This window comes from Phocoena sinus, chromosome X (assembly GCF_008692025.1).
Source record: "Phocoena sinus isolate mPhoSin1 chromosome X, mPhoSin1.pri, whole genome shotgun sequence".
NCBI classification, from domain to species: Eukaryota; Metazoa; Chordata; class Mammalia; order Artiodactyla; family Phocoenidae; genus Phocoena; species Phocoena sinus.
Genome location: NC_045784.1, coordinates 127,164,916 through 127,189,711, shown reverse-complemented (window position 1 = coordinate 127,189,711; position 24,796 = coordinate 127,164,916). Strand labels below are relative to the sequence as shown.

The window sequence follows — 24,796 nt, the reverse complement described above, 5'->3', positions numbered from 1 at the left end:
TAGAGTGCAATGTTTAGTTAATATATTTATTACAGCAGGTCTTTAGTCATTATTGCCATGAAACATTTGTCATGAAATTTCACAAAATCCTTTCAGCTATTAGTATTAGCTTTTTTTCTTTTCATGGAGTGACACTTTGTTAATTTATGAAATATTTACAGCGTTTACAAAAAGCAAGAGACTGTCTAAAAAATTTCTTATACATACAAAATTTATACATTTATACTACTGCATTTGAGATGTCTTATTTGGTAGACCATTAAGCTATGACATAAAATAATTTACAAAGATATATTTAATCTCTCTTAATTCACTGAAAACAAAACCATATTAGCTATAAATAGTCCTTTACAAATCACTGTAGAACACATTAATTGTTTTTTAACTGTAGCCTTAACTTTTACAAATATACTGACTAAATGAATTAGTTCAGATATCAAATAGAACTGCATTTGAAATTGCATTTAATACTACAAAAAAAAAAACCTGAAAAAGCAAACCGCTGGGTACTTCAAGTAAAAATTTGTAGAACCAGTTTTTATGCACGCCTGGGTGGGGAGGGGTGTCGAACACCACTGAAATTGAAATGCATAAACACCATACTTTCAAGAATACGCTCAACAAATGTACATCTGCGGCTTTTATTTCAAAGGATGCTGCTCTAGCGACAGCTCACACATCCAAGATGGTCAACCCGACGCTTTGGCAGATCAGCTAGTTTGACTAGAGCAACGTTTGCGAAAACATTCACATAAGCAGCATAATGCATCCGACATCTTCAAACAGTGCTATAGAAGGGGTTTCTACCACCTGAAAATAGGTCAGAATCCTAGGCAAGCTCATGAAAGAACTTAGGAAACAGAACTGGCAATGTTAAAAACAATCAAATCATATTTAACTGGGCGTTATCAGTTTTTTTTTAAATATAAAAATAAGCTTCTCTTGGGGAAAATACTTCATATTCCAAAATTTCAAAATAATGGAAAGCTCATCTACACAGCTATTTGTCCTTAAGTCATCACACTTACGATGGTATGAAATTTGGCAATTATTTAAACACCTTGCTTGTGGATTATGCCTTGGAAGCTGAGCTCAATTTGGTTTTGGCAGGAACACACATCTTTCACATTTGGGTTCCTTTTAGATCACCCTAAGCAACTACTATAAGCAGTTCGAGGTATATCCATTTCACAAACATATATTCTTTCCCCTTTAGTTAAAAATGTTGTTCCAATGAGGCCCACAAGATACATATTGTACACATAGTATTTCTGAAGAGGTAAATATAATTTAAATATTATCTTTCAAAAACTGCTTCTGGAAGGTATCAGGATTTTCCAAAACCCCATCTGGGCTCCTTTCTTCCGATTGCCGTGTAGACACTGTAGTTTTCTTGCAATATGTATTCTAGAAGGCACATGTTCGAGAGTTTAAGATTATGTTAGTTCAAGTTCTACATGGAGGCAAATGTTTTTAACCTACTCTGTACAGAGGCCCCGAATGAAAGTCAGCTATCTCCTTTATTAGAAGTGAGTCTGCACGTGGGGCATCATTTGCGAAGGACTAGAAGGTGAGGTCGAGGGATCGGAAAGCTTGGGAGAGTTGGCGAGCTGCAGCTCCTCAAGTCGCTTTATGTACTCGTCGCGCAAGGCCAAGAGCTCCATGTAGCGCTGCTCCACCGGATTTGGCTGCTGGAAAGAAGCACAGATGTGAGTTCCCACTTTCCGCCACCATGACACGCCTGTGCCCCACATCTGCTGCGGCTGCCGCTTTCTGAACAAACTCGCTCGTTGTGGGTTAACGCACATCACTCCCTTCAATACTGCGTAACTTACAAATACAGAAAAGCACAAAGATTAATTAGAAAAACACCCAGCTATTTGCCACCAAGAAATAACTCACGTACACATATCCACACACATGCGTCAGCATCTTTTTAAAATGCATCAACCCGGGCACAGCTCCGGGCTCCTGTGTCACCTGTCCCTGCTGCCCGCTTTCACTCCCAGAGGCAACAACTCTTCTCAGGTTGGCATGCAGCCTTCCTTCCCGAGCAGACTTGTGACACTTTTCTTCTCAATGAATATCCAGAAACAAAGTACACCGTTCTTCTCTATTTGGTGAAAATTTACATCAATGGTGGTATTCTGTACTTATCGACCGACATTGTGATCCGACTATTTTTCTCAAGCAGATCCCAATTGAATTCGTTGAATGAATAAACCACAGCTGATCTATCCATTCCCAATAGTGGGATATTCCCCACTATTATAAGTGACGCCGGGCCATCTTTGGACACACCTCCTCAGACTTGTATGTGAATGTTTCTCGAAGGAATTTTCCTGGTGGGTGAGGAAGGAACTGCTGGAGAGGACAGTATGGTCTTTTCAACTTTACTAGATGCTGCCCAATTGTTCTCTGAGGTGGGGAGATGACCTTATGCTCCCACTAGCGGCATCTGGTGATTCCTGTAGCTCTACATCCTCATTAGAACTTAGCAACGTAAGAGAAAGAGTTTTTGCCAATTTGATGAGTGTAACATGGCATCTTGTGGTAGCTTTAGTTTGCATCACTCTGCATTAGCACATCTTTTCACATGCATGGCTGAAAGCAGTGGCTCTGACGGGCAGCCTCGTGTGAATCTCCAGTCTGCCTCTTAACAGCTGTGTGACAACTCTCTGGGTGCCTCCATTTCCCTATCTGTCAAATGGGAATAAAACCAGCCCAGACCACAGGGTTGTCGTGAGACTGAAGTTAGTCAATACAGTCTGTTCTGGTACAACACTGATGTCTTTGATTGATAAATAGGGGACTGATGGCAGTACAAAGGTAGAAGTTACACCAAAACACAATGAGATTCTCCCTGGTACCAATTTAAGTACCAATTTAATACTTGGTACTTTTATTTAATAACCCTGGGATGTTAATTGTTTAAACTTTTGTATTGAGACAGAAATTACATACAGTAATGCAAACAAATCTTTGAAAAATGTTCGGCTCAATGAATCTTTGCATACATATACACTAATGTAATCACCACCCAGGCCAAAATATACAACAGAACAGACCCTAGACTCCCTTGCCAACATGTTAAGGTTCTGAAGTGATCAAGGGCAAGCTTCTAGAAAGCTTGAGCAATATATGAGGACATTAAGAAAAAAGCTGAAAGTCTACAGAAGTGCCTTCCTTTATGGCTAGTGGCTTCTAGAACTGTCCTGCTTTCCACTGCATTAAGCTATCTGCTGAAGCTGCGAGTACCAACAAGGAAGTTGAGAAGATGCTACGCTGATGAAGAAGGCTATACCCTGGATCTGAGTTGTACTGGTCAGAATGGTCTGTATCAGAGGCAGATGCTCTCCAGGACCTGCATCTCAGAGAAGGGGGCAGGAGCCCTGGGGTTTAAGACTGTGTATGAGTTTCCTGTGGCTGCCATAACAAATGAACATCAACTTGATGGTTTAAAACAACAGAAATTTATTTTCTCACAGTTCTGCAGGGCAGAAAGCCCCAAATCAGGCTGTCAGCAGGGCCACGCTCCCTTTACAGGCTCTAGGGGAGGAGCCTTCCTTGCCTCTTCTAGCTTCTGGCAGCTCTAGGTTTCCTTGGCTTGTGGCCACATCACTCCAGTCATTCTCTGTTTTTACATGGCCTCATCCTGTCTCTCAAATCTTCCTCTCCATTGGATTTAGGGCCTGAATAAACCCAGGAGGATCTCATTTTGAGATCCTGAACTTAATTATATCCTTAAAGACCCTTTTTCCAAATAAGGTCACATTGACAGGTTCCAAGTGGATGTGTCGTTTGGAGGCCACCATTCAACCCACTACGGGCTGCCAAGGCCTGATTGCTGCTTTCGTCAGCGCTCTGGTTACAGAGGTGCACGGGTTTGGAGGGGTCTCCTCCTACCTCCTAGCCCCATCCCTCCTGTTAAGTCCCTGTTCTTTTTACTGCATGACTTTGCAGAATGTAAGGTTTTTTCCAAAATGCGTATTGGCATTAGAACAGGAATGCTTGGTAGAGCACCTGACACCCAGTAAGTGCTGCGCACTGCCCGTTAATATCCTTTGCCCATTTTTCTCTGAATGTGCTCCACCGAGGGCCGGACACTGCTCTAGGTGCTCAGGGTACATCAGTGAACAAAGGAGGCCCAAATGCCCACTTTTATGGTGCTTCTCTTCCAGCAGGGGGAGACAAACAACGAAGACAACCCTGTGAGGTACACAGGACGTGGAAGGTGATGAGGCCTACGGAAAAGGAGAGCAGGGTGAGAGGGATGGGGACACGCTGGTTACACTTTCAACGGGGAGGCGACCAAGCAGATGCTAGAGTGTCTTGAGGCTGAGCAGGGAGCCCAGTGTGGCCAAATCAGGGTGTGTGAGCACGAGTCTTCGGTGGGGAGGCCGGGAGGTCAGAGGGGTCAGGCATGGCGTGGGGGCCACACAAGGCCTCAAGAGGTCTGAGGCTTTGGGCCTTGGGCTTTGACCCCGGGGGAGGCGAGCGGCTGCCTGGACAGTGCCGAGGAGAGGAGTGCTGGCACCTGGGGGGTATATTTCACGAGGAGCACTTTGGCTGCCGTGCTGAGAACACACTAGAGGGAAGCAAGCTGAGAATCTGAGAGTCCAGCTGGAAGGCTCTGCAGCAACGCACGGCCCCAGGCTCGGAGGCTGGACGGGTTTCTGAAGGCCGAGCCCAGCAGGCTCTCCTGACAGCCTGGGATGAGAGAGCAGGGAGACGAGGATGACTGGAAAACGGAAGCTCACCTGTGGTGACACAAGCCTTTGCTGGGGATGGTATGTTCACAACCTCGACTGTGCTCGTAGTGTCACAGGTATAGACACGTGTGAAAACCCACCGCACCGCACACTTGGAATGTGTACAGATTACTACATGTCAATTATACCTCAATGAAGCTACTGTTTTAAAGCGGGCAGGCGGGAGGACGAGTGTAAGGTTTCTGGGCAGGGCGTGTAGGATGGAGCTGCCGAGCGCTGCGATGAGGAAACCCGAGGGAGGAGCAGGTTCGGGGAACGGGAGGTCTGTGTGGACGTGTGACATCTGCTGTGTCAGGACCACTTACCAGTAAACATTTACCATCAACAGTCCATCCTTTCCCCTCCGCCACCTTCCCACCCTCCCCAGTCTCCGAACCTCCACGCCCTGTTTCTGGCCTTGGCTATTTTGAAAACCTCTCTTTCCCATATGACTGTCAGAATCTGTTTGTTATTGTACCGGCAAGTACAGTTAAGACAAGACAAATACATGAGAGGTAAAACAATCATATTTGCCAATGACGAGGCTATAGAGTTGGAAAACTATTAGAAATAAGAAGACAATTCTATCTAGTAATGCGTACAAAATATGTAGAAGTCATTAGTCTATAAACAAACAAAACCAATTTAGAGGATATAATAGAAGGAAAGAGTGCATTTGTGACAGTGTATCAAAGGACACAATGATGAGAAATGAAATCCGTAGTCAAGTGACTATAAATCCCACACCTCGACGTCTCCCTTGGGGAATGAAGCATGAAGTTCTAACTTTTCTATCAGAAATGACTTAAACCCCACCCACGTAAGCCTGCGAATGTCTGTCCTCGCTGTGATCCTAAGCAAAATGGGAACTGCCCGGGGCAACTCTGGTTCACAGCCACGTGGAGTGCAGAGGTCCCCAAAGGACAATACGCGACTCACCAGCAGCCGAAGGTCCCACGCAGGTTTATGTGACTAAACTATCCTTAGGCTTTCAGCATGAGCAACTGCCTCATATTACATAAAAGTACCAAGTTTGCTTATTCATAGCTTGTCAAATGTAAGCATCGGTCTGATAGTTTACCACAGTCACTGCCTGTATACCGACTGGGCCACACAACTGAGTAATGGCTTCAGTGGTTAAGGATATTCTTTTAGGTCTACGTTATATAATTGGCAAAGTCCTACGTGATTGGATTGTAATCTATTTCTGTATGAAATAACGTCCTGCATAAGATCTTTCGGGAAACCTGATGCACTTCATTCACACTTCCGTTTCCACATTTCTCCTCGATTGTCTGTCATCATCGGCTTACGTTCCTGGGTGCCCCTGCCAGTCTGGGAGCTCCTTGTGGGCAGAGACCACCTCTTCTTAATTTCTGGGTCCCCCCAGTGCCTGACGCATGGGAACGCTCAGTATTCGGTAGATGAAAACACAAGATGCCGAGCGACAACAAAGACGCGTGTAGGACCCTTGACGTTCAGAAAATCTATATAGAAAGGGTAAGCTATTTTCTTCGGGTAAATGTCACCGATCACCAATCAGTGTCTCAAAATAAAAACCTCAATCAAACAAATATGCATTCCTACCCGGCCCAGTTCCATTTTGCTAAGCTCTGGGAGAATAAGGGGGAGAAACACATCACAGTAAGTTCTGCCAGTGATGTCCCTGCAAACTTGACTTGTCACACAATTGTCATGACCTTTGTATATCATAAATGAATTGCTCTAAATGCCTGCAATTTCAAGAATTTCTCCAAGTACAGATGGGTGACAGGAGATTATAGAATCTGTACAGAAATTGTCAACATTTTCTAAAAAGCAATGTTTTTTTAAAAAGCCATGATAAATGCAGAAAAGGTGAAATTTATAGGACAAACGGTGCTCATCTATATTTTTTAATCAGAAAAGGAACACACCCCATGTAACACTGCTTAGAACCCTGTAAAAATTCCCATTTCCTCTTTACTTGATATTCCAAATGCTGGAGCTACGCTAAAGGCATTCCCTCTGTGTGCTTCTCAAATCCCAAACTAAACAAGTGTATGTTCTCAAGCCCTGGAATCTGTCACTTTCCAAAAGACTACACATTTCAACCATTACAAAATTGCAAAGGCTTTCATGCAAGCAAGCAGAGACCTTGAAACAAGAGGGCCGGCTTAAACGTGCATTTCCCCAGTGGGAAGAGAGAGCACACACACACTGGCGTGTGGCCAGCTGCCAGAGTGGAATAAACAAACCGAGGGCCAGACTGAGCACCGGGCCCTGCTGTTGCCCGACTATTTGTAGTGGGATTAAAGCTGCTGCTTACGCAAGACTGGCCTGGGACTGCAGGAAAACGTGCAAACCTTTACAGAGAGCAACCGCAAATATTGACTATTTAGAGCACTTAGAACAAACGGCTCAGTGGACATACTTCCAAGCCCTCACAAACAGGCTGGACTTTCCTTCTGATCTTGGATGCAGTGAGGCTGGGAGAAGGGAAAGCCTGACTGTGCCTTTAATAAAATGTGCAGTCTTTCGCTTCAAAAATCACCATTGCCATGTTGGAGCGAGAAATGGCCAAATGACTGTACTATCCTTTGCCAGATCAATTATCTTTACTTTAGAAGTAAAGAGCACTCTCATATTAGCTGACAAGTACATACACCTGAACAGAGAGTAGAAAATGTTCCTTTTCCTTAAAGGACCATCTCAGTCCAGTCGCTGGAAAGAACCTTCTTATGATGTCTAACAACTTACAATGATTAAAGAAAATCCTTGACAATCAAAACTCAGAAAGTTTCCAGAGCTTTAAATTAGTTTACATCTTAGTAAAAAAAAAAAAATGTATTATTCATGTTGTCAGGAAAAATGTAAGTTTAACACCAATCAAAATAAATGGTTTAGTGGGTCTTCCCTGGTGGCACAGTGGTTAAGAATCTGCCTGCCAATGCAGGGGACATGGGTTCGAGCCCTGGTCTGGAAAGATCCCCCACGCCGCGGAGTAACTATGCCCGTGTGCCACAACTACTGAGCCTACGCTCTAGAGCCCGCGAGCCACAACTACTGAGCCCGTGAGCCACAACTACTGAAGCCCACGCTCCTAGAGCCCATGCTCCACAACAAGAGAAACCACTGCAATGAGAAGCCTGTGCACTGCAACAAAAGAGTAGCCCCCACTCGCTGCAAGTAGAGAAAGCCCGCGTGCAGCAACGAAGACCCAACGCAGCCAAAAATAATAAATTAATTAATTTAAAAAATAAATGGTTTAGTAATTAACAATTTTTAACTAAAGTTGTGTTTAAAAGCAAGTGTCACAGATGACTGGATAAAGAAGATGTGGCACATATATACAATGGAGTATTACTCAGCCATAAAAAGAAACGAAGTTGAGTTATTTGTAGTGAGGTGGATGGACCTAGAGTCTGTCATACAGAGTGAAGTAAGTCAGAAAGAGAAAAACAAATATCGTATGCTAACACATATATATGCAATCTAAAAAAAAAATGGTTATGAAGAACCTAGGGGCAGGATGGGAATAAAGACGCAGATCTACTAGAGAATGGACTTGAGGACACGGGGAAGGGGAAGGGGAAGCTGGGACGAAGCGAGAGAGTGGCATGGACATATATACACTACCAAATGTAAAACAGCTAGTGGGAAGCAGCCGCATAGCACAGGGAGATCAGCTCGGTGCTTTGTGACCACCTAGAGGGGTGGGATAGGGAGGGTGGGAGGGAGGCGCAAGAGGGAGGAGATATGGGGATATGTGTATACGTATAGCTGATTCACTTTGTTATAAAGCAGAAACTAACACACCATTGTAAAGCAATTATACTCCAATAAAGATGTTTAAAAAACCCATTAAAAACAGATGCTTAGTGAATAAAATAGTTGAGCCAAGTGGACTCAAAAAATAAAAAAAATAAAAATAAAAGCAAGTGTCATTTTTTTAGTCTGCTATTTTTCCTTTCGTAATATTTTTGAAAAGCCATAAAAAAGAACAAAATAATGCCATTTGCAGCAACATGGATGGACCCAGAGATTGTCCATACTGAGTGAAATAAGACACAGAAAGACAAATATCATATGATATAGCTTGTAAGTGGAATCTTAAAAAAGGGTATAAACGAACTTAGTTACAAAACAGAAGTGGAGTCACAGATGTAGAAAATAAATTTATGGTTACCAAAGGGGAAAGGTGGGGGGAGGGATAAACTGGGAGACTGGGAGTGACATAGACACACTACTATATATAAAGTAGATAACTAATAAAGACCTACTGTATAGCACAGGGAACTCTGCTCAGTACTCTGTGATGGCCTGTGTGGGAAAAGAATCTAAAAAGAGTGGCTATAGGCATATGTATAACAGATTCACTTTGCTGTACACCTGAAACTAACACTACATTGTAGATCAACTATACCCCAATAAAAATTTAAAATAAAATAAAAATTATAAAAAACGTACTACATAACATTATTTAAGTCCAGAAGTAGTACTCAGTCGACATCACTGTATTTCACAATGCTACTTCACTTACTTGTTGCTTGATTCTGGGGTTCCATCTAATGTAGTAATTCACCCAAAGTTCCAAGTGACGCATGCTGGCAACTGGATATAAAACTCGATTGATTTCTTTAGTGTAGAAGGGATTTTTGAATTTGTCTTTATTACTGTTTATCAGCGACCATAAAGAAACAGTTCTTTCTGTAACTTTCTAGAGGAAAGAGAAAGTAGAAAGCCTAAGTAAAAACACACCCTGGTACACAAACCATTTTGCAGGTTGCGGCGATACAGCTGAGCATCAACTTGAATCACACATGTACATTATCCCCGTAATAGCTCAAAAAGCCTTCTGCGCCTGGGAGTGCCGAGCACCACTTCCCAATATTTGCATAGATAATGGCTTGAGAGCCACTGTTTCTGCCTGAAGAGAGAGGGGAAGGATGCTCTAACATTAAATGCAACTCACTGACCTAAGAAGACTATTCCTGGCTAGGGAAAACATTTATGAACAGATGGGCAGTACGCTCTTTTGAATTCGGCAGCAAGAAAAATTATCATAAGATCTCGCTGACTTTTTCCATTTTTGTGTTTGTTAGAACTACAAAATCTCAACCTGTATCTACTTGACAGCAGGCATCTAGACAAAGCGTTATGTTAATCAAACATCCAGATGTTTAATGCATCATGCCAGTATCCAGATATTTGAAACACGTGGATAACTGACTTCACTGAATCTTCAGTTTTCAGTCTGGTGTCCATCATCTCATACAGATATTCACATCTTCACTGTTTTTTAATTACAGATTTTTACCCGTTTTGATCCTAAGTAGAGGAAAATCAAAACTTGGGAAATAAAAGTACAAATATTAAAATTACTGAAGGCAGAATTGGAAACTCTCCCTAGTAATGACGTCAAGAAGAAAGGACCAGTAAGCTAAAACTGGAAGCTGAAAAGAACAGCTTGAAATAGTGACTGAAGAAATTTTTTGAACATACACGTTTCGTGAATGTGAACGGTAATAATAGCAGCATAATTTTGCCTTCCTTGGGATCCACCTAAAACTTCACTTGTCCCTTTCTGATTCCACAGTCTACACTGCCTTGTGTTTATTGGCATGCTTGTTTTTATTTTTATACATACACACAGTTGATTTAAAGTCAAGCAGCTTGACAAGGTTTGTTATGAAAAAAGTAGTCCCTCACCTTTCTCCCCCAAGCAACTGTGTTTGATTTTTAAAATTGATTTGGTTATTTGGTACTTACCTCCACCCCCGTGAGAAACACCCTTTTCTTGCTACTTGTTGACTATAAAGTTACAGGCATTAACTGCTGACACTGCCACAGCGAGAACGTTCCTCCCCATCCTGCTGCGCTCACACCTTCTACCCTGCCTCAGACCCCCCAGTTTACAGCGTTGCTCTGGTTAGATCCATGTTTAGGGTTTAGATTGCTATGACTCAGCAAATGCTATTCCCAGGTAAGTCATGTCTTTTCTACTCTGATTTCTTTTCCTGTACAATTTCTGTTTTTGTTTTCCTTTAACTTAACAGCTGTCTATTCTGCTTGCTTACTTCTCTTGGCATCTATCACTCATTCAACCCCAAACTCTTCCTCCAATGTCTTTAAAACTCTGATCAGGACACTCAGCACATCCGGAGTCCCCAGGTGCATCCTGGGAGGAAAGAGCTGCCCTGGCCGCCCCCGCGTCATGCACCCAGCTCTCATTCAGGAAGTCTCTTCTGTTTCACCCTCTGAGGCTTCCCTCTGGCCTCTCTGTGCTGGAGCTCCTAGCTTCCTGAACTCCATACAGTCTTCTTTCTTGATGCCACGTGTGTCTGAGGATACGTTTGGTCTACTTCACATCTGGTTGACAGTTGGGTGGCGAGAGGATTCTAGGTTGAAACCATTTTCCTTTAAAACTCGGAAGGCAATGCTCCGCTGACTTCTACTTTCCAATATTGCTGCTGAAGGATTCAGTCTTCCTTATTTCTGTTTCTTTGCAAATAACCTACTCTTCTTCTCTCTGGAAGCCTGAAGGGTCTTTCCTTTCTCCCTGGTGTTCTGAGACTTCACAAAGATGTGGTTTACTGTGGGTCTCTTCTTGCCCACTGTGCCTGGGCACTTGGTAGGCCTTTCAGTGTGTAAACTCACACACCTCAATTCTGGGAAATAGTCTCACATTATTCCGGTGATTTCCTGCTCTTCTTTCCCTATTTTCTCTTTCTAGAACTCCTATGATTTGGATATTGGACTCCAGAACTGATCTCCTAGTTTTCTTATCTCCATTTCCTACCTGTCTCTATGCCCTACTTTTTGGGAGACTTTCAACCTCATCTTACAACTCTTCTGCTGAATTTTAAATTTCTATTGATAGCACATTTTTTAAAATTAATTAATTTCTTTTTGGCTGCGTTGGGTCTTCGTTGCTGCGTGCAGGCTTTCTCTAGTTGTGGTGAGCAGGGGCTACTCTTCGTTGCGGTGCATGGGCTTCTCTTTGCGGTGGCTTCTCTTGTTGCGGAGCACGGGCTCTAGGCACAAGGGCTTCAGTAGTTGTGGTGCACGGGCTTAGTTGCTCCGCGGCATGTGGGATCCTCCCCGTCCAGGGCTCAAACCCGTGTTCCCTGCATTGGCAGGTGGATTCTTAACCACTGCACCACCAGGGAAGTCCCTTATAGCATGTTTTTAATTTCAAGTTTTCTTGTCTCTAAATGTTCTTTCTAAATAATATCCTGTTATTATTTCATGGTACCAATATTTTCTTATCTTTCTTGGGCTATTAACTGATAGCTTCCTGTCTAGGTTTCTCCCCACCCTACATGGTAACTATTTTCTCCAAGCTGTTTTATTTCCCTCCTGCTTGTTGCTATTATGTAAGCTCTGAAGTCATGAGGCTTTTGTCAACTTGAGCTTCACCATGGGGAACCCTAGCTGTTGGTAATCTTTAGGTCCTTCTTCTTGGGCTAGTCAGTTTCTCTAGAGATGATTCCTTCTTTTTTTTTTTTTTTCCCCAAACTGAAGTGTAGTTCACGTACCATAAAATTCACCATTTTAAAGTCTACAGTTCACTGGCTTTTAGTACTTTCCCAATGTTGTCCAACTGCCACCTCTATGAAGTTCTAAGACATTTTCATCATCCCCAAAGGAAACCCTGTACACATTAAGAAGTCACTCCCCATTCTCCCCTCCCTCCAGCCCGTCAACCACAAATCTGCTTTCTGTCTTTATGGACTTGTTTTTCTGGAAGTTTCATATAAATGAAATCATACAATACGTGCCTTTTTTGTGTCTGCCTCCTTTCACTGAGCATGTTTTCAAGGTTCATCCATTTGTGGCATGGGTCAGAACATCATTCCTTTTGATGGCTGAATAATATTCCAGTGAATGGCTAGACCACATTTAGTTCATCTATTCATCAGCTGATGGACACTGGGGTTGTTGACGTCTTTTAGCTATTCTGAGTAGGGCTGCCATGGACATCTGTGTCTAAGTTTTTGTTTCAACCCCTGTTTTCATTCCTCTTGGGTACATACCACTAGCAACATCCAAGGGTTCCATTTTCTCCCCATCCTTGCCAACAGGCTCTCACCTGAAAGATAAGGACCTGCCACCAGAATGCTGGGAGTGAGCAGGCAGCATGGGCTGGGTCTCTCACAGACCAGCTCTTCCCATTCACCTCATCCCCTGAGGACACTCAGGTCCCCAGCCCGGATACCTACTCTCACCCTCTCTCGAGAAGAAACCTCTGTCCTTAACTCCAGAGACAAGTGGAGGTGATCTGGGGAAGCTACCTGCTCATTCTAAACAGACCCTCAGGTTATCTTTTTTGTTTTTTCCCTTCAGGTTATCTTACCCTTCCCTCTTTGCCCCATACGCTGGTACACCCTTGCCCCAGAACCCCTGAGTCATATGGGGTTGCTGTGATGCAAAGTGGCCTGGTTCTTGGCTTCCCCACTGCTGGTTTGCGAGTCACTTTTCTCAAGTAAAGTTATTTCCCACTTATCTACTAAGTTTCCAGCTTCCAAGTTTGGTGCTGTGTCTCCTTCCTTATTTCCCCCTGTTCTTGCGGGTTTATGCCTTTTAAAAAAAATTTCCCTTATTGACATTTTTATGGCATTTTGGGAGGGTGACCTTGCATGCCTTTAACAGCCATTCCTACTCCAATAGCCAAGATATGGAAGCAACCTAACTGTCCATCAACAGATGACTGGATAAAGATGTGCTAGGGGCTTCCCTGGTGGCACAGTGGTTAAGAATCCACCTGCCAATGCAGGGGACACGGGCTCGATCCCTGGCCCGGTAAGATCCCACATGCCGCGGAGCAACTAAGCCCGTGCACCACAACTACTGAGCCTGCACTCTAGAGCCGGTGAGCCACAACTACTGAGTCCGCGTGCCACAGCTACTGAAGCCCGCGCACCTAGAGCCTGTGCTCCGCAACAAGAGAAGCCACTGCAATGAGAAGCCTGTGCACTGCAATGAAGAGTAGCCCCCGCTCACCACAACTAGAGAAAAGCCCGCGTGCAGCAACGAAGACCCAATGCAGCCAAAAATAAAATAAATAAAATAAAAATAAATTTTAAAAAAAGAAGAAGATGTGCTATGTATATACAATGGAATATTACTCAGCCATTAAAGAATGAAATAATGCCACTTGCAGCAACACGGATGGACCTGGAGGGTATTATACTAAGTGAAATAAGTCAGACAGAGAATGACAAATACTGTATGTGTCCACTTATATGAGGAATCTATAAAGCAAAAGTGAGTAAATGTAACAAAACAGAAACAGACTCACCAATATAGAGAACGAACTAGTGGTTACTAGCGGGGAGAGGGAAGGTGGGAGGGGCAAGATAGGGGTGGGGGATTAAGACGTACAAACTACTAGGTATAAAATAAATAAGCTATAAGGATATGTAGCACAGGGAAATATAGCTGTTATTTTGTAATAACTTTAAATGGAGTATAATCTATGAAACTATTGAATCACTGTGTTATACACCTGAAACTTATACAATATTGTAAATCACCTATACCTCAACAAAAAAGTCATTCCTACTCCCTGAAAGCAAAGTCAATGTCTTACCCCTGAAATAAACACCATACACTCAATAACCCCTGGTTGAAGTGAAAACGCCCAAGCTTGGGGTACAGAATGAGAAACTTTGCATTAACCACAAACCAAGCTATCAAATTCTTTGTTATTTCACAGCAGACTAAACACATTTTGGTGAGTCTTTAGCTAAAAAGATGTTAAAGATGTTAAACACTCACCTGTTTCTCTCGAGCGGATTCACAGTTGTATAAGAAAGTACCAAAGCGGCAACTATACAGATGATCCAAAATTATAATCAAAAACCGTTCATTGAATTCAAAAGCTGTAGGGAACTAGACAAAAACAAACAAGCAAACAATGCATGAAAACTTGGGGCTGATCTCACATAGAGCCGAAAAAAGGTGCATAAATGTTCCAGGAGGACAGCTGAGGCTGTGGTCTGCGGCGTGCTACAGCTCACCTGTCGGTGCTTTGCACAGGGCTGAAGAGCTTAACTGAGCGTCAAGTAAAGGAATAAAGAGGGAAAAAGGGAAAAGAAGCCCATTTTCTGGGCTCTCCTGAGCGTACAGGACACACAGGAGGGTTTAATTATTTACGGTAGTCTAAGATAGCAGACTCGCCTATACACAAATGCCAGTGTAGGATGAACTGGAAAAGACGACTTGCTATTGTCAATTATGCGGCTCCTCCACCAGCAGAGAGAGTACAGTTAAACAGTAAAATTTTAAAACTTTATTATGAAAAATCCCAGTCAATATAAATAGCAGTGAGAATAAAAAAAGTGAACCCCGTGTACCCATCACCCGGCTTCAACAGTTATCTGCACATGGCCAAACTTGTTGCATCTCTGTCCCTACCCTGTGTTACTGAGGCAAATCCCAGATATTACATCAAAATATTTCAATGTTAAGTCAGATGTATTTTCATCCTAATATCTCTTACCTGTTTTGACATCTGCCATACACAATCAACAAACTGGAGAAAAATAGGAGATCGGTCAGCGTCGGCGTGGTTTTTATCGCCATGACCTATTCTCTGAAAGGAAGTGATGATTTGTTTTAATCTCTGGGTACAAAACTGAGGAAGCATATAACTCACAAAGCGTGACAATCACAACTCAGCAGTCTGCATTCTAAACGCCAAGCTTCCCAGAGAGTGAATAGTATTTTTTCCCCATGGCAATACAGAAAATAACGTATGGTTTCAAAATAATGGAAATTAAGTATATAAACGTCTATAATAAATCAATACAAACGGAGAAAGCATCATGATGCTATGTGAACGTGACAACTATTTTATCCGATTGGAATTTTGTACAAGTCGTGGGCAGCTGCAGGTAGAGTTAAGTTACCAGTTGCTAAGGGACCAATCCCAAAGTCTCAAGTCTTGAAACCATGTCCAAAAGGGTGTGATTATTATAATTAAAAGTTCTTTAAAAAAAAAAGGTTCTTTCTCAAAAACAAGACGAAAACCTCACCATTTATGCATTTACTAAACAATGACTCTTTCTACTTGACGATGCTATTCACACTACTTGTGAAATTTAGATGAAGGCTACAAGGCTACACAGCAGTGTTTCTGAAACTGTCTATGGATTCTCTTCATGAGAACCATGTGGGGAACTTGTTCAAAATGCTTATTCAAAGGGCGCCTGGAAACAAGACACCCTTTTAATAGGAAATTTAATTTTAATAGGCTCTTTAGGAAAATAGGAAATATGAATTTTAATAGGTTCTCTTGGTTTTCAAAATGTCTATCAGAGAATAGTAAAAGCCTCAACAAAAAGTCTAGCATTTCTACAAAATATTTGGCTCTAATAGTTATAATTTTAGTTGGGAAAGGAGTATCTTCCTTCTTTTGCACAATTTCAATTTAAACACTTTTTGTATTACTTTCAGGCGAAACTATTAATAGTGCAGATGGACAAACATGTCTCCTGAAAAGACTGGCTAAACCAAAGGCGTCACACATTTTCAAACCTGCAGTGTTTTTCATTACACTCCTCAGATTTTCTTTTTAAAAGGAAATCACTGGTTTCACAAATAGTTTTTTTTTATCCCAGATGGTGGTGATCAGACATTTAAAAAACTAGCTTTATTGTTTACTTACAGATGCGAATTTGTGTCCAAAACTGATCCATTCTTTTTGGACCAATATTTCAAAGCCCTCGATGCTCCGGTAATAACTGTCCAACATCAGCATGGCCAGGGACGTCAGCTGGGCAGTCCTGTCCCATCCGTCGCTGCAGTGCACCACCACCGAGCTCTTCCCTGAAGAAACCCTGTCTGCGACCTGGATGGCTCCCGTCAAAACGAGCTGCCAAAGAAAAACATGCGAGTCAGTAGCTAGCTGGAAGGGACTGCTTGAATTTGAACTTATAGCTTTTAGCCCTAGTTAAAGTTCGTTTTAAAATACTATTAACGTCTAGAACAGAAAGAGTTCTGAAAACGGAAGGCCAGAAGCTGCAGGGTCTGTTGCTTTTCCTCTAAAGAAACTGCCTTCGAATGCAAGTAGGTATTAAAAAACAAGACAAATACACGAAAGCCAAACTGCATTTCAAGCTTCCTTTCACATATGTGATTGTACGAGTTCACTAGGGCTGTCGTAACAAAGTCACACAGACTGCGTGGCTTAAATGACAGAAATGTATTATCTCCCAGTTCTGGAGGCTGGAAGTCCAAGATCAAGGTGTGGGCAGGGTCATGCTCCCTCTGAAGGCTCTAGGGAAGGACCTGATCCAGGCCCATCTCAAAGCTTCTGGTAGTTCCTTGCCTTCTGGCAGCATAACTCCAATCTTTTCATAAGGACACCAGCCTTATCGAATGAAGGGCCCACCCTACTCCAGTCAGACCTCATCTTAACCAATCACACCTGCAGTGACCTATTTGCAAATAAGGTCACACCCTAAGGTACTGGGGGTCAGGACGTCAACATATAAACTTTGGGAGGACACAATGCAACCAATAACAGTGATCATATTAGAAAAATCACCAGCCCAAGAGGTCCAGTCTAGACCTTAAAGGCATGAGACAATGGAAATCACCTTCTGGCCTTTAAATCGACAAGATATGAACTCTTATGTGGCTCATAAATTGCAGAATCCTTACCTAAAGATAAACTGACAGCCTCTAGTAGAAATCTGAGACCTAGCAGTGACTAAATGTATGCGTACAAAGAGCTACTGCTCTGATGGCATTTTTTGATGATTTAAGTATTTACAGAAGCACACTTTACAAACAGTAGAATTTACCTGTAAGTGTACACTTCGATATGGTTTAATAAATTTATAGTTTTGCGACCATCACCACCATCCAGTGGCAGAGCAGTTCTATTACCCAAGATAGTTCCGGGTGCCAATCTCTGTTCCCACCCTCAGCCCCAGACAACCAATGATTTGCTTTCTGTCTCTACAGTTTTGCCTTTACTAGAAATTTCACAGAAATGGAATTCTACAGTAGCTGGTCTTTTATGCCTGGCTTCTTTCACTCAGCATAATGTTTTCGAGGTTCATCCATGTTGTAGTCTGTACTGGTTAGGCTCCATGACCAAAGGTCTGGGTCTGAAACCTCATTCCATTTTTAACATGTCTCACCTTGAGCCAATCACATAACTGTGGTTCTTTTCTTGCTCAAGTGAGGAGTGAATGGTACCCCCAACCAGTATATTCACCTTTTCAGACCTGTGTAGTTATTTCCTTTAATAAATTAAACACACCTATGCAGTGGTTAAGAATCCATCTGCCAATGCAGGGGACACGGGTTCGAGCCCTGGTCCAGGAAGATCCCACATGCCGCGGAGCAACTAAGCCCGTGAGCCACAACTACTGAGCCCACACGCTGCAATTAGTGAAGCCTGTGAGCTCTACAGCCCGTGCTCCGCAACAAGTGACCGCAATGAGAAGCCCGCGCACCGCAACAAAGAGCAGCCCCCGCTCACCACAAGTAGAGAAAGCCCGCGCGCAGCAACAAAGACCCAAAGCAGCCAAAAAATAAATTAATAATAATAAAAAAATTTAAACCCACCTAAACTGTATCTTTTTGCTTTGTCTACAAAAGCCCTTGAAGAGCCATTCTCAAAATCTACAGAAAAGTTATAAAGGTACTACAGAAGGTTCCCATATACTCGACCCAATTTCCCCTATTATTGACATCTTAGAATAGTATGGTACATCTGTCACAACTATGAACCAATATAGATATATTATTAAATTATTAATAAACTTATTTTTAATGAAGGCCATGCTTTATTCAGATTTCCTTAGTTTTTACCGAATGTTCTCTTATTCTAGTCCAGAATCCTATCCACGATACCATATTACATTTAGTTGTCACAATTAGATTTTTTGCAATTCATTTTTGAGGATGATAAACTATGAAAAAAAAAACGAAAGTTCGAGAGACTGACTAAAATTATAACTCCTATCAAGTCGGAAAATAAATTTTGACTAGAAAACACTCTATCTTCAGAATCCACCTATTTAAGGTTGGCTTTTTGTTTGTTTATAGAACTAAATGGTGGCTTCTAAAATTGTTAGTTCCCTCACATAACTTCAAGTACTTTTTAAAAAAATTATTATTTATTTTATCTATTTATTTTTGGCTGCGTTGGGTCTTTGTTGCTGCGCACGGGCTTTCTCTAGTTGCAGCGAGCGGGGGCTACTCTTCGTTGTGGTGCATGGGCTTCTCATTGCAGTGGCTTCTCTTGTTGCGGAGCATGGGCTCTAGGCGTGCAGGCTTCAGTAGTTGTGGCACAAGGGCTCAGTAGTTGTGACTCATGGGCTCTAGAACGCAGGCTCAGTAGTTGTGGCACATGGGCTTAGTTGCTCCACGGCATGTGGGATCTTCCCGGGCCAGGGATCGAACCTCTGTCCCCTGCACTGGCAGGCAGATTCTTAACCACTGTGCCACCAGGGAAGTCCCAACTTCAAGTACTTTTAAAAGAACGGAGGTTTTTGATGCCTCTATCAAGATGAAGGATTGAATATAATAAAAACACAAAACTCATTCTTTAAACAAAGTCCATTTGAGGTAAGTTTCAATAAACACAATTGCTCTAGGTTCTTGAGGGTCATACCCAGTAATGGTTCAATAATAAATTATCTACTCCTAAATAAACCTGGGTGAAAGTCTCAACTACTTGCTATTGATGAGTTGGAAAGTGACATCTCTATACAAACTCTAAAAAATATTCTGGAGATAATATGGTGAAATCTTTAATTTAGGTAAGCAAATTGTAAAGAAACACAAAATTGTCAAATGTAGAGCTACATACAACAAATATCTTCTCTCTCACTGTTCAGTTTTTATTTTAAATTTAAGGAATCAAAAAAATTTCCTGATCCACTAAACCATTACTTTCTTTTTTATATATGTGTATCTTTTTTCAAAAAAATATACTTGCCTTGATATGTTCCAACCAGTGAGTAGATTCTAAACTGGACAACCAGTGAGATTCTTCCACGTTAGGATAAACAATGTCTTTGACTTTTTTCAAAGATTCCCGCATGACATGAATGTTATGAATGTCTAAGAAGAAAAGTTCGGCGTTATGATATGCATCATCACTTTCATATCCTCCTCCTGTCGCCTAAGAAACAATAAGATACACAAGACAGTAAGTTGGGTTTTCTATTTCTTCAGTAACTTACACAAATATTTCAAAGGTTATTGGTCCTCCAAATCTCAACCTAAAAACTTGCAACTTAGATACAATAATTGATGTGACCTGACTTCCTATCTGACGCTAGGCCTCAACAACATTAGTCACTAGCTCTTCTTCTGGATCTGGAAAGGCAAGAGCAGGTTCTGAATGGTCGTTGTCTTCCATTGGATTTTAACAGTACTCTTCAGGGACAGGCTCCCATGGGACTGGACGGGCTAGAGGAAAACGACAGGCTTTGGAGACAGACAGACCCAGGTGGATAGCTCAGTTTCAGCCCCTCTTTGCTGTGTGATCTGGGGCAAGGCACTTAACCTCTCTGCGCCTCAACGCTGTCTCCTGTAGAACAGGGGATAATACTACCTAGGTCTCATAAGATTAAAAAGGAGCCAGGCTCTGTAACAGCTAACACCAGCCACCATTTAATGAGCCCCTCTGACATCCCAGATACTGTGATTCTTGCTTTACATAATTTTATCTAACTCTTACAGCAATGCTGCAAGACAGGTATTACTAACTCCATTTTGAAAATGAGAAGAGATGCTATTTAACTACCCCCGAAGTCAGAGGTAAGCAGCAGAATTTAAGTCATCCGACTTCACAGCCTGAACCTTTTCTAGTGCCCCAGGACTGTCTGTGTGCTATGCAAACACCAGGACAGTGCTGCACGTGGTGGGCCCCGGAGGGACAAAAGGTTTCAAGCGGGGACGAGATGGCTACCACCTGCCGCGGCGCCTACCAGCATCCACCCGCTAGGCTGGGCGTCACTTCCCTTTCACAGGGTCGTGAAGATGCCCGTTTTCCACGAAGACAAAAAGAAACGCTCCGGCTTTGTTTAGGAACCTGGCTGCATTCTGCTTAATGCTTTAAAATGCCATGGAACATGTGGCCTCTGGCCTTTTAAGGAAAAGTTAAATTATTCAGGGACCTTCGAAGAAAGCAAGCTGAAATGGAAGGATGCTAATTAACATCGTAAAAACATATGAATATGTAAACTCACCAGTAAAGGTAAGTAAACAGTCAAAGCCAAGTTGTACTATCTTGGCAGTGCCCGCAGGTAAAGGACAGACAAGCGACATGCCTGCCAGTGCCATGGAATACCTCTTCTCTTTTCATTTACAATTGAAGGAATATAAACTTGTAGCTCGGGACAGAAGGGCCAATACATCCTATGTTTTTTTTCCAGGGTTGGTCACAGAGAAGGTTTCCTGCAGTAGAAGTAAGGCTACCACTTGAACTTCAAACCTGGAGACCTATGTACAAGCCAGAGGCCTTGATCTCCAGAGACTCTAGGTAAGAAATTGTATTTTATTTAGACAGAAATGTGTTTTTAAAGCTTGCTACAAACGGCATCAGTAGTAAGTAGACAATAAACGTTCACTTTGTTTTTAAATAGTTATCCGCTAATGAATCCATACACAAATGGGTCATATTACCCTCTCCTTGGTTACCCCTACCTCAGGGAAAAACACCTTGCAGTTGCCGTCAGAGGTCACAACAGAGGTGCACCTATCCCCCTGGCAGTCACTGTTGTGAACTGGATCTGCAAGCCTCTCCCAGGAGGACACACGTTACCCTCCCACGGACATGTGACCTGTTTCTCTGTACATGTGGTTTGTAAACAGTTAGTGATTTTCAAAGACATTCCTAACTCTGGAGTTTCTTTCATAGATCACTGAAGATGATAGGAGGAAAAAGTAATAATTCATTGCCAAAGTTTCTGCCAAAAACAGACATTAACACAGTCCTGCTTTAATTCATCACAGGCTGCTGGATCTTATCTGCCTCTAGGTTTCCTTTGTTTGTTTTTTTGTTTAATTTAAAATGGTGCAATGTTGCTTGTTACATACAGGGTTGTAAATTTCTAAATAGCCACAAGGGCAGAACAATTAGGTCCAAAGAGGAGAGAATTCAGAAGGGTAAAAATCAATTAGTCACACATAGACTGAGTTCCCAAAAGTTCAAATTCCACATCTCTGATTAGTTTTGAAGTTTTCTTTTCAGTTCTCTTCAACAAAAAAGAACCACCCATGTTACCTAGTACAACCACGTACACAGCCTGTTGCTATGGATACAGATGACTAGGAAGACACAGTCGAGGGAGGAGGGGAACCTGAGTGTGTTTTTTTAGAGAATGATGCACAGATCTTTCAAGCCTAGGTTTTTTTGCTTAAATTTTTCCTTCCCTTCATTCCTAAATGGACTAGGAACACAGGCATATTTCCTGAGTGTGAAAAAAGGCATTCAAGAATTCTACTGCTATAACAATAAGCTTTAGAGTTAATACAATAAAGTTATTCATTTTATATATTTTAAAATATTCTTTCTAAATACCCCATTTTAATGTTATATGATATCTGTTTCAGGCTAAATGTATACATGGAAATACTTCATTTTATACATTATTCAACTCTGAATTATACCTGAAGGATAGCAGGAACAGAAATGTAAAGGTAAGGATAATACAACAAGATATTCATATTTAGACTTAATTTCCTAAATGTTGTGTTACATTTCCTAACCTATTTATCGATTTCACTACCTGATTGCTTTATAAATAATTTCAATATCATTTTCGTCATGTAAAACAAAACCAACTCCAGTAACAAATACCGGGTCCAAAAGTAAATGTGTAAGGTGCACAATTTGTGTGCAAATGATTATGAGTGGAGCCCCACACACACGCCTGTGTAGACAGACATCACAGGGTCCATTTAGGAAGCTACTGAATCTATCTGAGCTGCTTGAGGACTTGTTTTGCTTTCAGGTTCTTGTCTTGTGCTCTGAATAATTGAAGATGCCAGATAAATGACCTTGGGATAAGCAAAATATTCAAGATGATGAAATTTAAGCCTACATCTGACAAGAAGCCATACATCTGAAAGGTGGAATGGGGCAGGCCCACTGTGAATACTCATAAGTGACAGCTGGCAATGGGAGAGGGAAAGGGAAAAAAAAAAACAGAACACAAAGGTTAAACTGAATGTCAAAGGTATTTCTGAATCTTGGGCCCTGTAGTGCAGGGGCAAACAGCCTTCCACCTTGAGCATCTGCTGAGGAGTCCTGCAGGCAACACTGCCTTGTCATTCAACTTTAGGGGCAGTCTGCACACTCTACTTAAGAAGGCCAAGACGACCCTTGAGACAGAGTTCTTTGTGAAAATATTACCATTATGTGTATAACTGTAAAACTCACATACACGGATCTACTCATTTCTTGGATTGTTTCATATAAATGAGAACACACGTTTCTGAGTATGGTGAAGAGAACGCTTAGATAAAGCTACAAATTTAGGATTTTAACAATTACAGCTTCCCACAATCCTCACAGATGCCTCACTAGTGTACACACTGAGAATGACTGTCAATAGCCTAAAGGGCTCCAAAGAGATTCTCTTTCCCAAGTTCACTACAGCTCTAGACTTCTACTTTACCTAAAGCTTATTTTCATTTGGCTTTAATGTATTCAACTTTTAAGATATGTTTTGTGATTAAAACTACTTTCTACCTTCAGTGAACTTGTTTTCCTCTCTAAGCGAAGTTTAATTTAAACCCACATGTTGATACGCCATGGCAACAACCTTCGTGTAAAACACTGCACACTGTACGTAAGGCAAGTTTCTACCATGTCATTAAATATACTTACCTTGTTGGCCACTGCATTTACATTGGGTCTAGCATCATAGATTGTGAGTTTGTTAACTTGTCTATTCGTCTCCCTGATGACGTCGAGATATTTCTCATCATCTTTATTTCGTTTACCACTCATACCAACAAGAGGCTGACTACAACGCATGATGACCGTCTTGTTTTCTGGATGAATCCATGACAGCACCTACGGTTGGTTCAGAAATTTTAAGCTATCGAGAAAGAACCAAATGTCAAAACAATTAAAACTATAAAAAAAAAGAGAGCACTAACAATCATGATGAAGTGAATCTCATTTTGCTGAAACGGGATGCTTGTTCACCTGCCATTTCCACGTGTGCCCAGAAGCACACATTTAACGATGATGACTATTCAGAGCCAATGAGAATAACCAGTTGCTTTACTAGTCTTTTCTTAATTCGCACCACATCTAAAAACATTAAATGCTTACCTAAAAATAGTTATATCACTTAAAGGAAACAGAAAGCTTCAGATATTTTATTTCAGTCCTGTAGCTTGCACTGGATTTGTCATCATCCAGAAACAGCTTTAGCAAAAGGTGAGAGGTAAAGAAAACCACCCCTGGTACCTCACACCTGCAGGTCATTTTCCCAACACTCTCAACTCTAGAATCCAACACAGGGGCTTGAAAACCCAAAGGAAGCAAACAGGATCTCAGGACCGCCAAAGAGCTGCCAGAGTCTCCACGATGAAGCTTGGACACCCGCCTCCTGGGAGAGCTCTGAGCCTTTACTCAGAATCAACCTTCTCCAATTTTACACACAAGCCCAGCACACTTGCTACCTGGTCTCTCAGTTCATAGCGCCTGAGAAACAAGACCTGCAAAAGGAAGCTAAAACTGTAATACAGCAAAAGCTACAGAACTGTCCACTTTCAATGAATGAATGGTTTCATAGATGAATTCTATCTCAATAAAGCTGTTAGAAGAGAAAAATAAAATAAAACTAACAGAAGCTGGAAGGTAAGTGTGGTGGCTGAGTTCACAGCCTCTGTAGCGTCCTTTCCCTCTTTCATCAAATGCGGAGCCACGAGACAGCATGACACTGCTGGGAGGATGAATGGAGAACGCATGTACCCAGCACAGTGTACGAAAACCCATGAAAAGCAGACACAACCCCAGAAGCACAAGTGTTCGAGCTCACTTAATACAAGGCCAAGTACACTGTCGTCTTTGA

At 41.9% G+C, this 24,796-nt stretch overlaps 1 protein-coding gene across 6 annotated transcripts in view; it reads right to left on the bottom strand.

Moving 5' to 3' along the window:
• The window catches only part of MTM1 (myotubularin 1), a 98,071-nt gene continuing 73,275 nt past the window's right edge, over nt 1-24,796 (bottom strand). For all 6 annotated transcript variants that reach the window (XM_032620379.1, XM_032620382.1, XM_032620383.1 and 3 more), the window contains 7 exons: nt 23,599-23,787; nt 19,696-19,881; nt 16,405-16,611; nt 15,238-15,330; nt 14,514-14,627; nt 9,274-9,450; nt 1-1,691 (listed from right to left, as the gene is read on the bottom strand). In XM_032620379.1, coding sequence (XP_032476270.1) covers nt 1,524-1,691; nt 9,274-9,450; nt 14,514-14,627; nt 15,238-15,330; nt 16,405-16,611; nt 19,696-19,881; nt 23,599-23,787 — 1,134 coding nt within the window. In that variant the 3' untranslated portion in view covers nt 1-1,523. The remainder of the gene's footprint in view (nt 1,692-9,273; nt 9,451-14,513; nt 14,628-15,237; nt 15,331-16,404; nt 16,612-19,695; nt 19,882-23,598; nt 23,788-24,796) is intronic.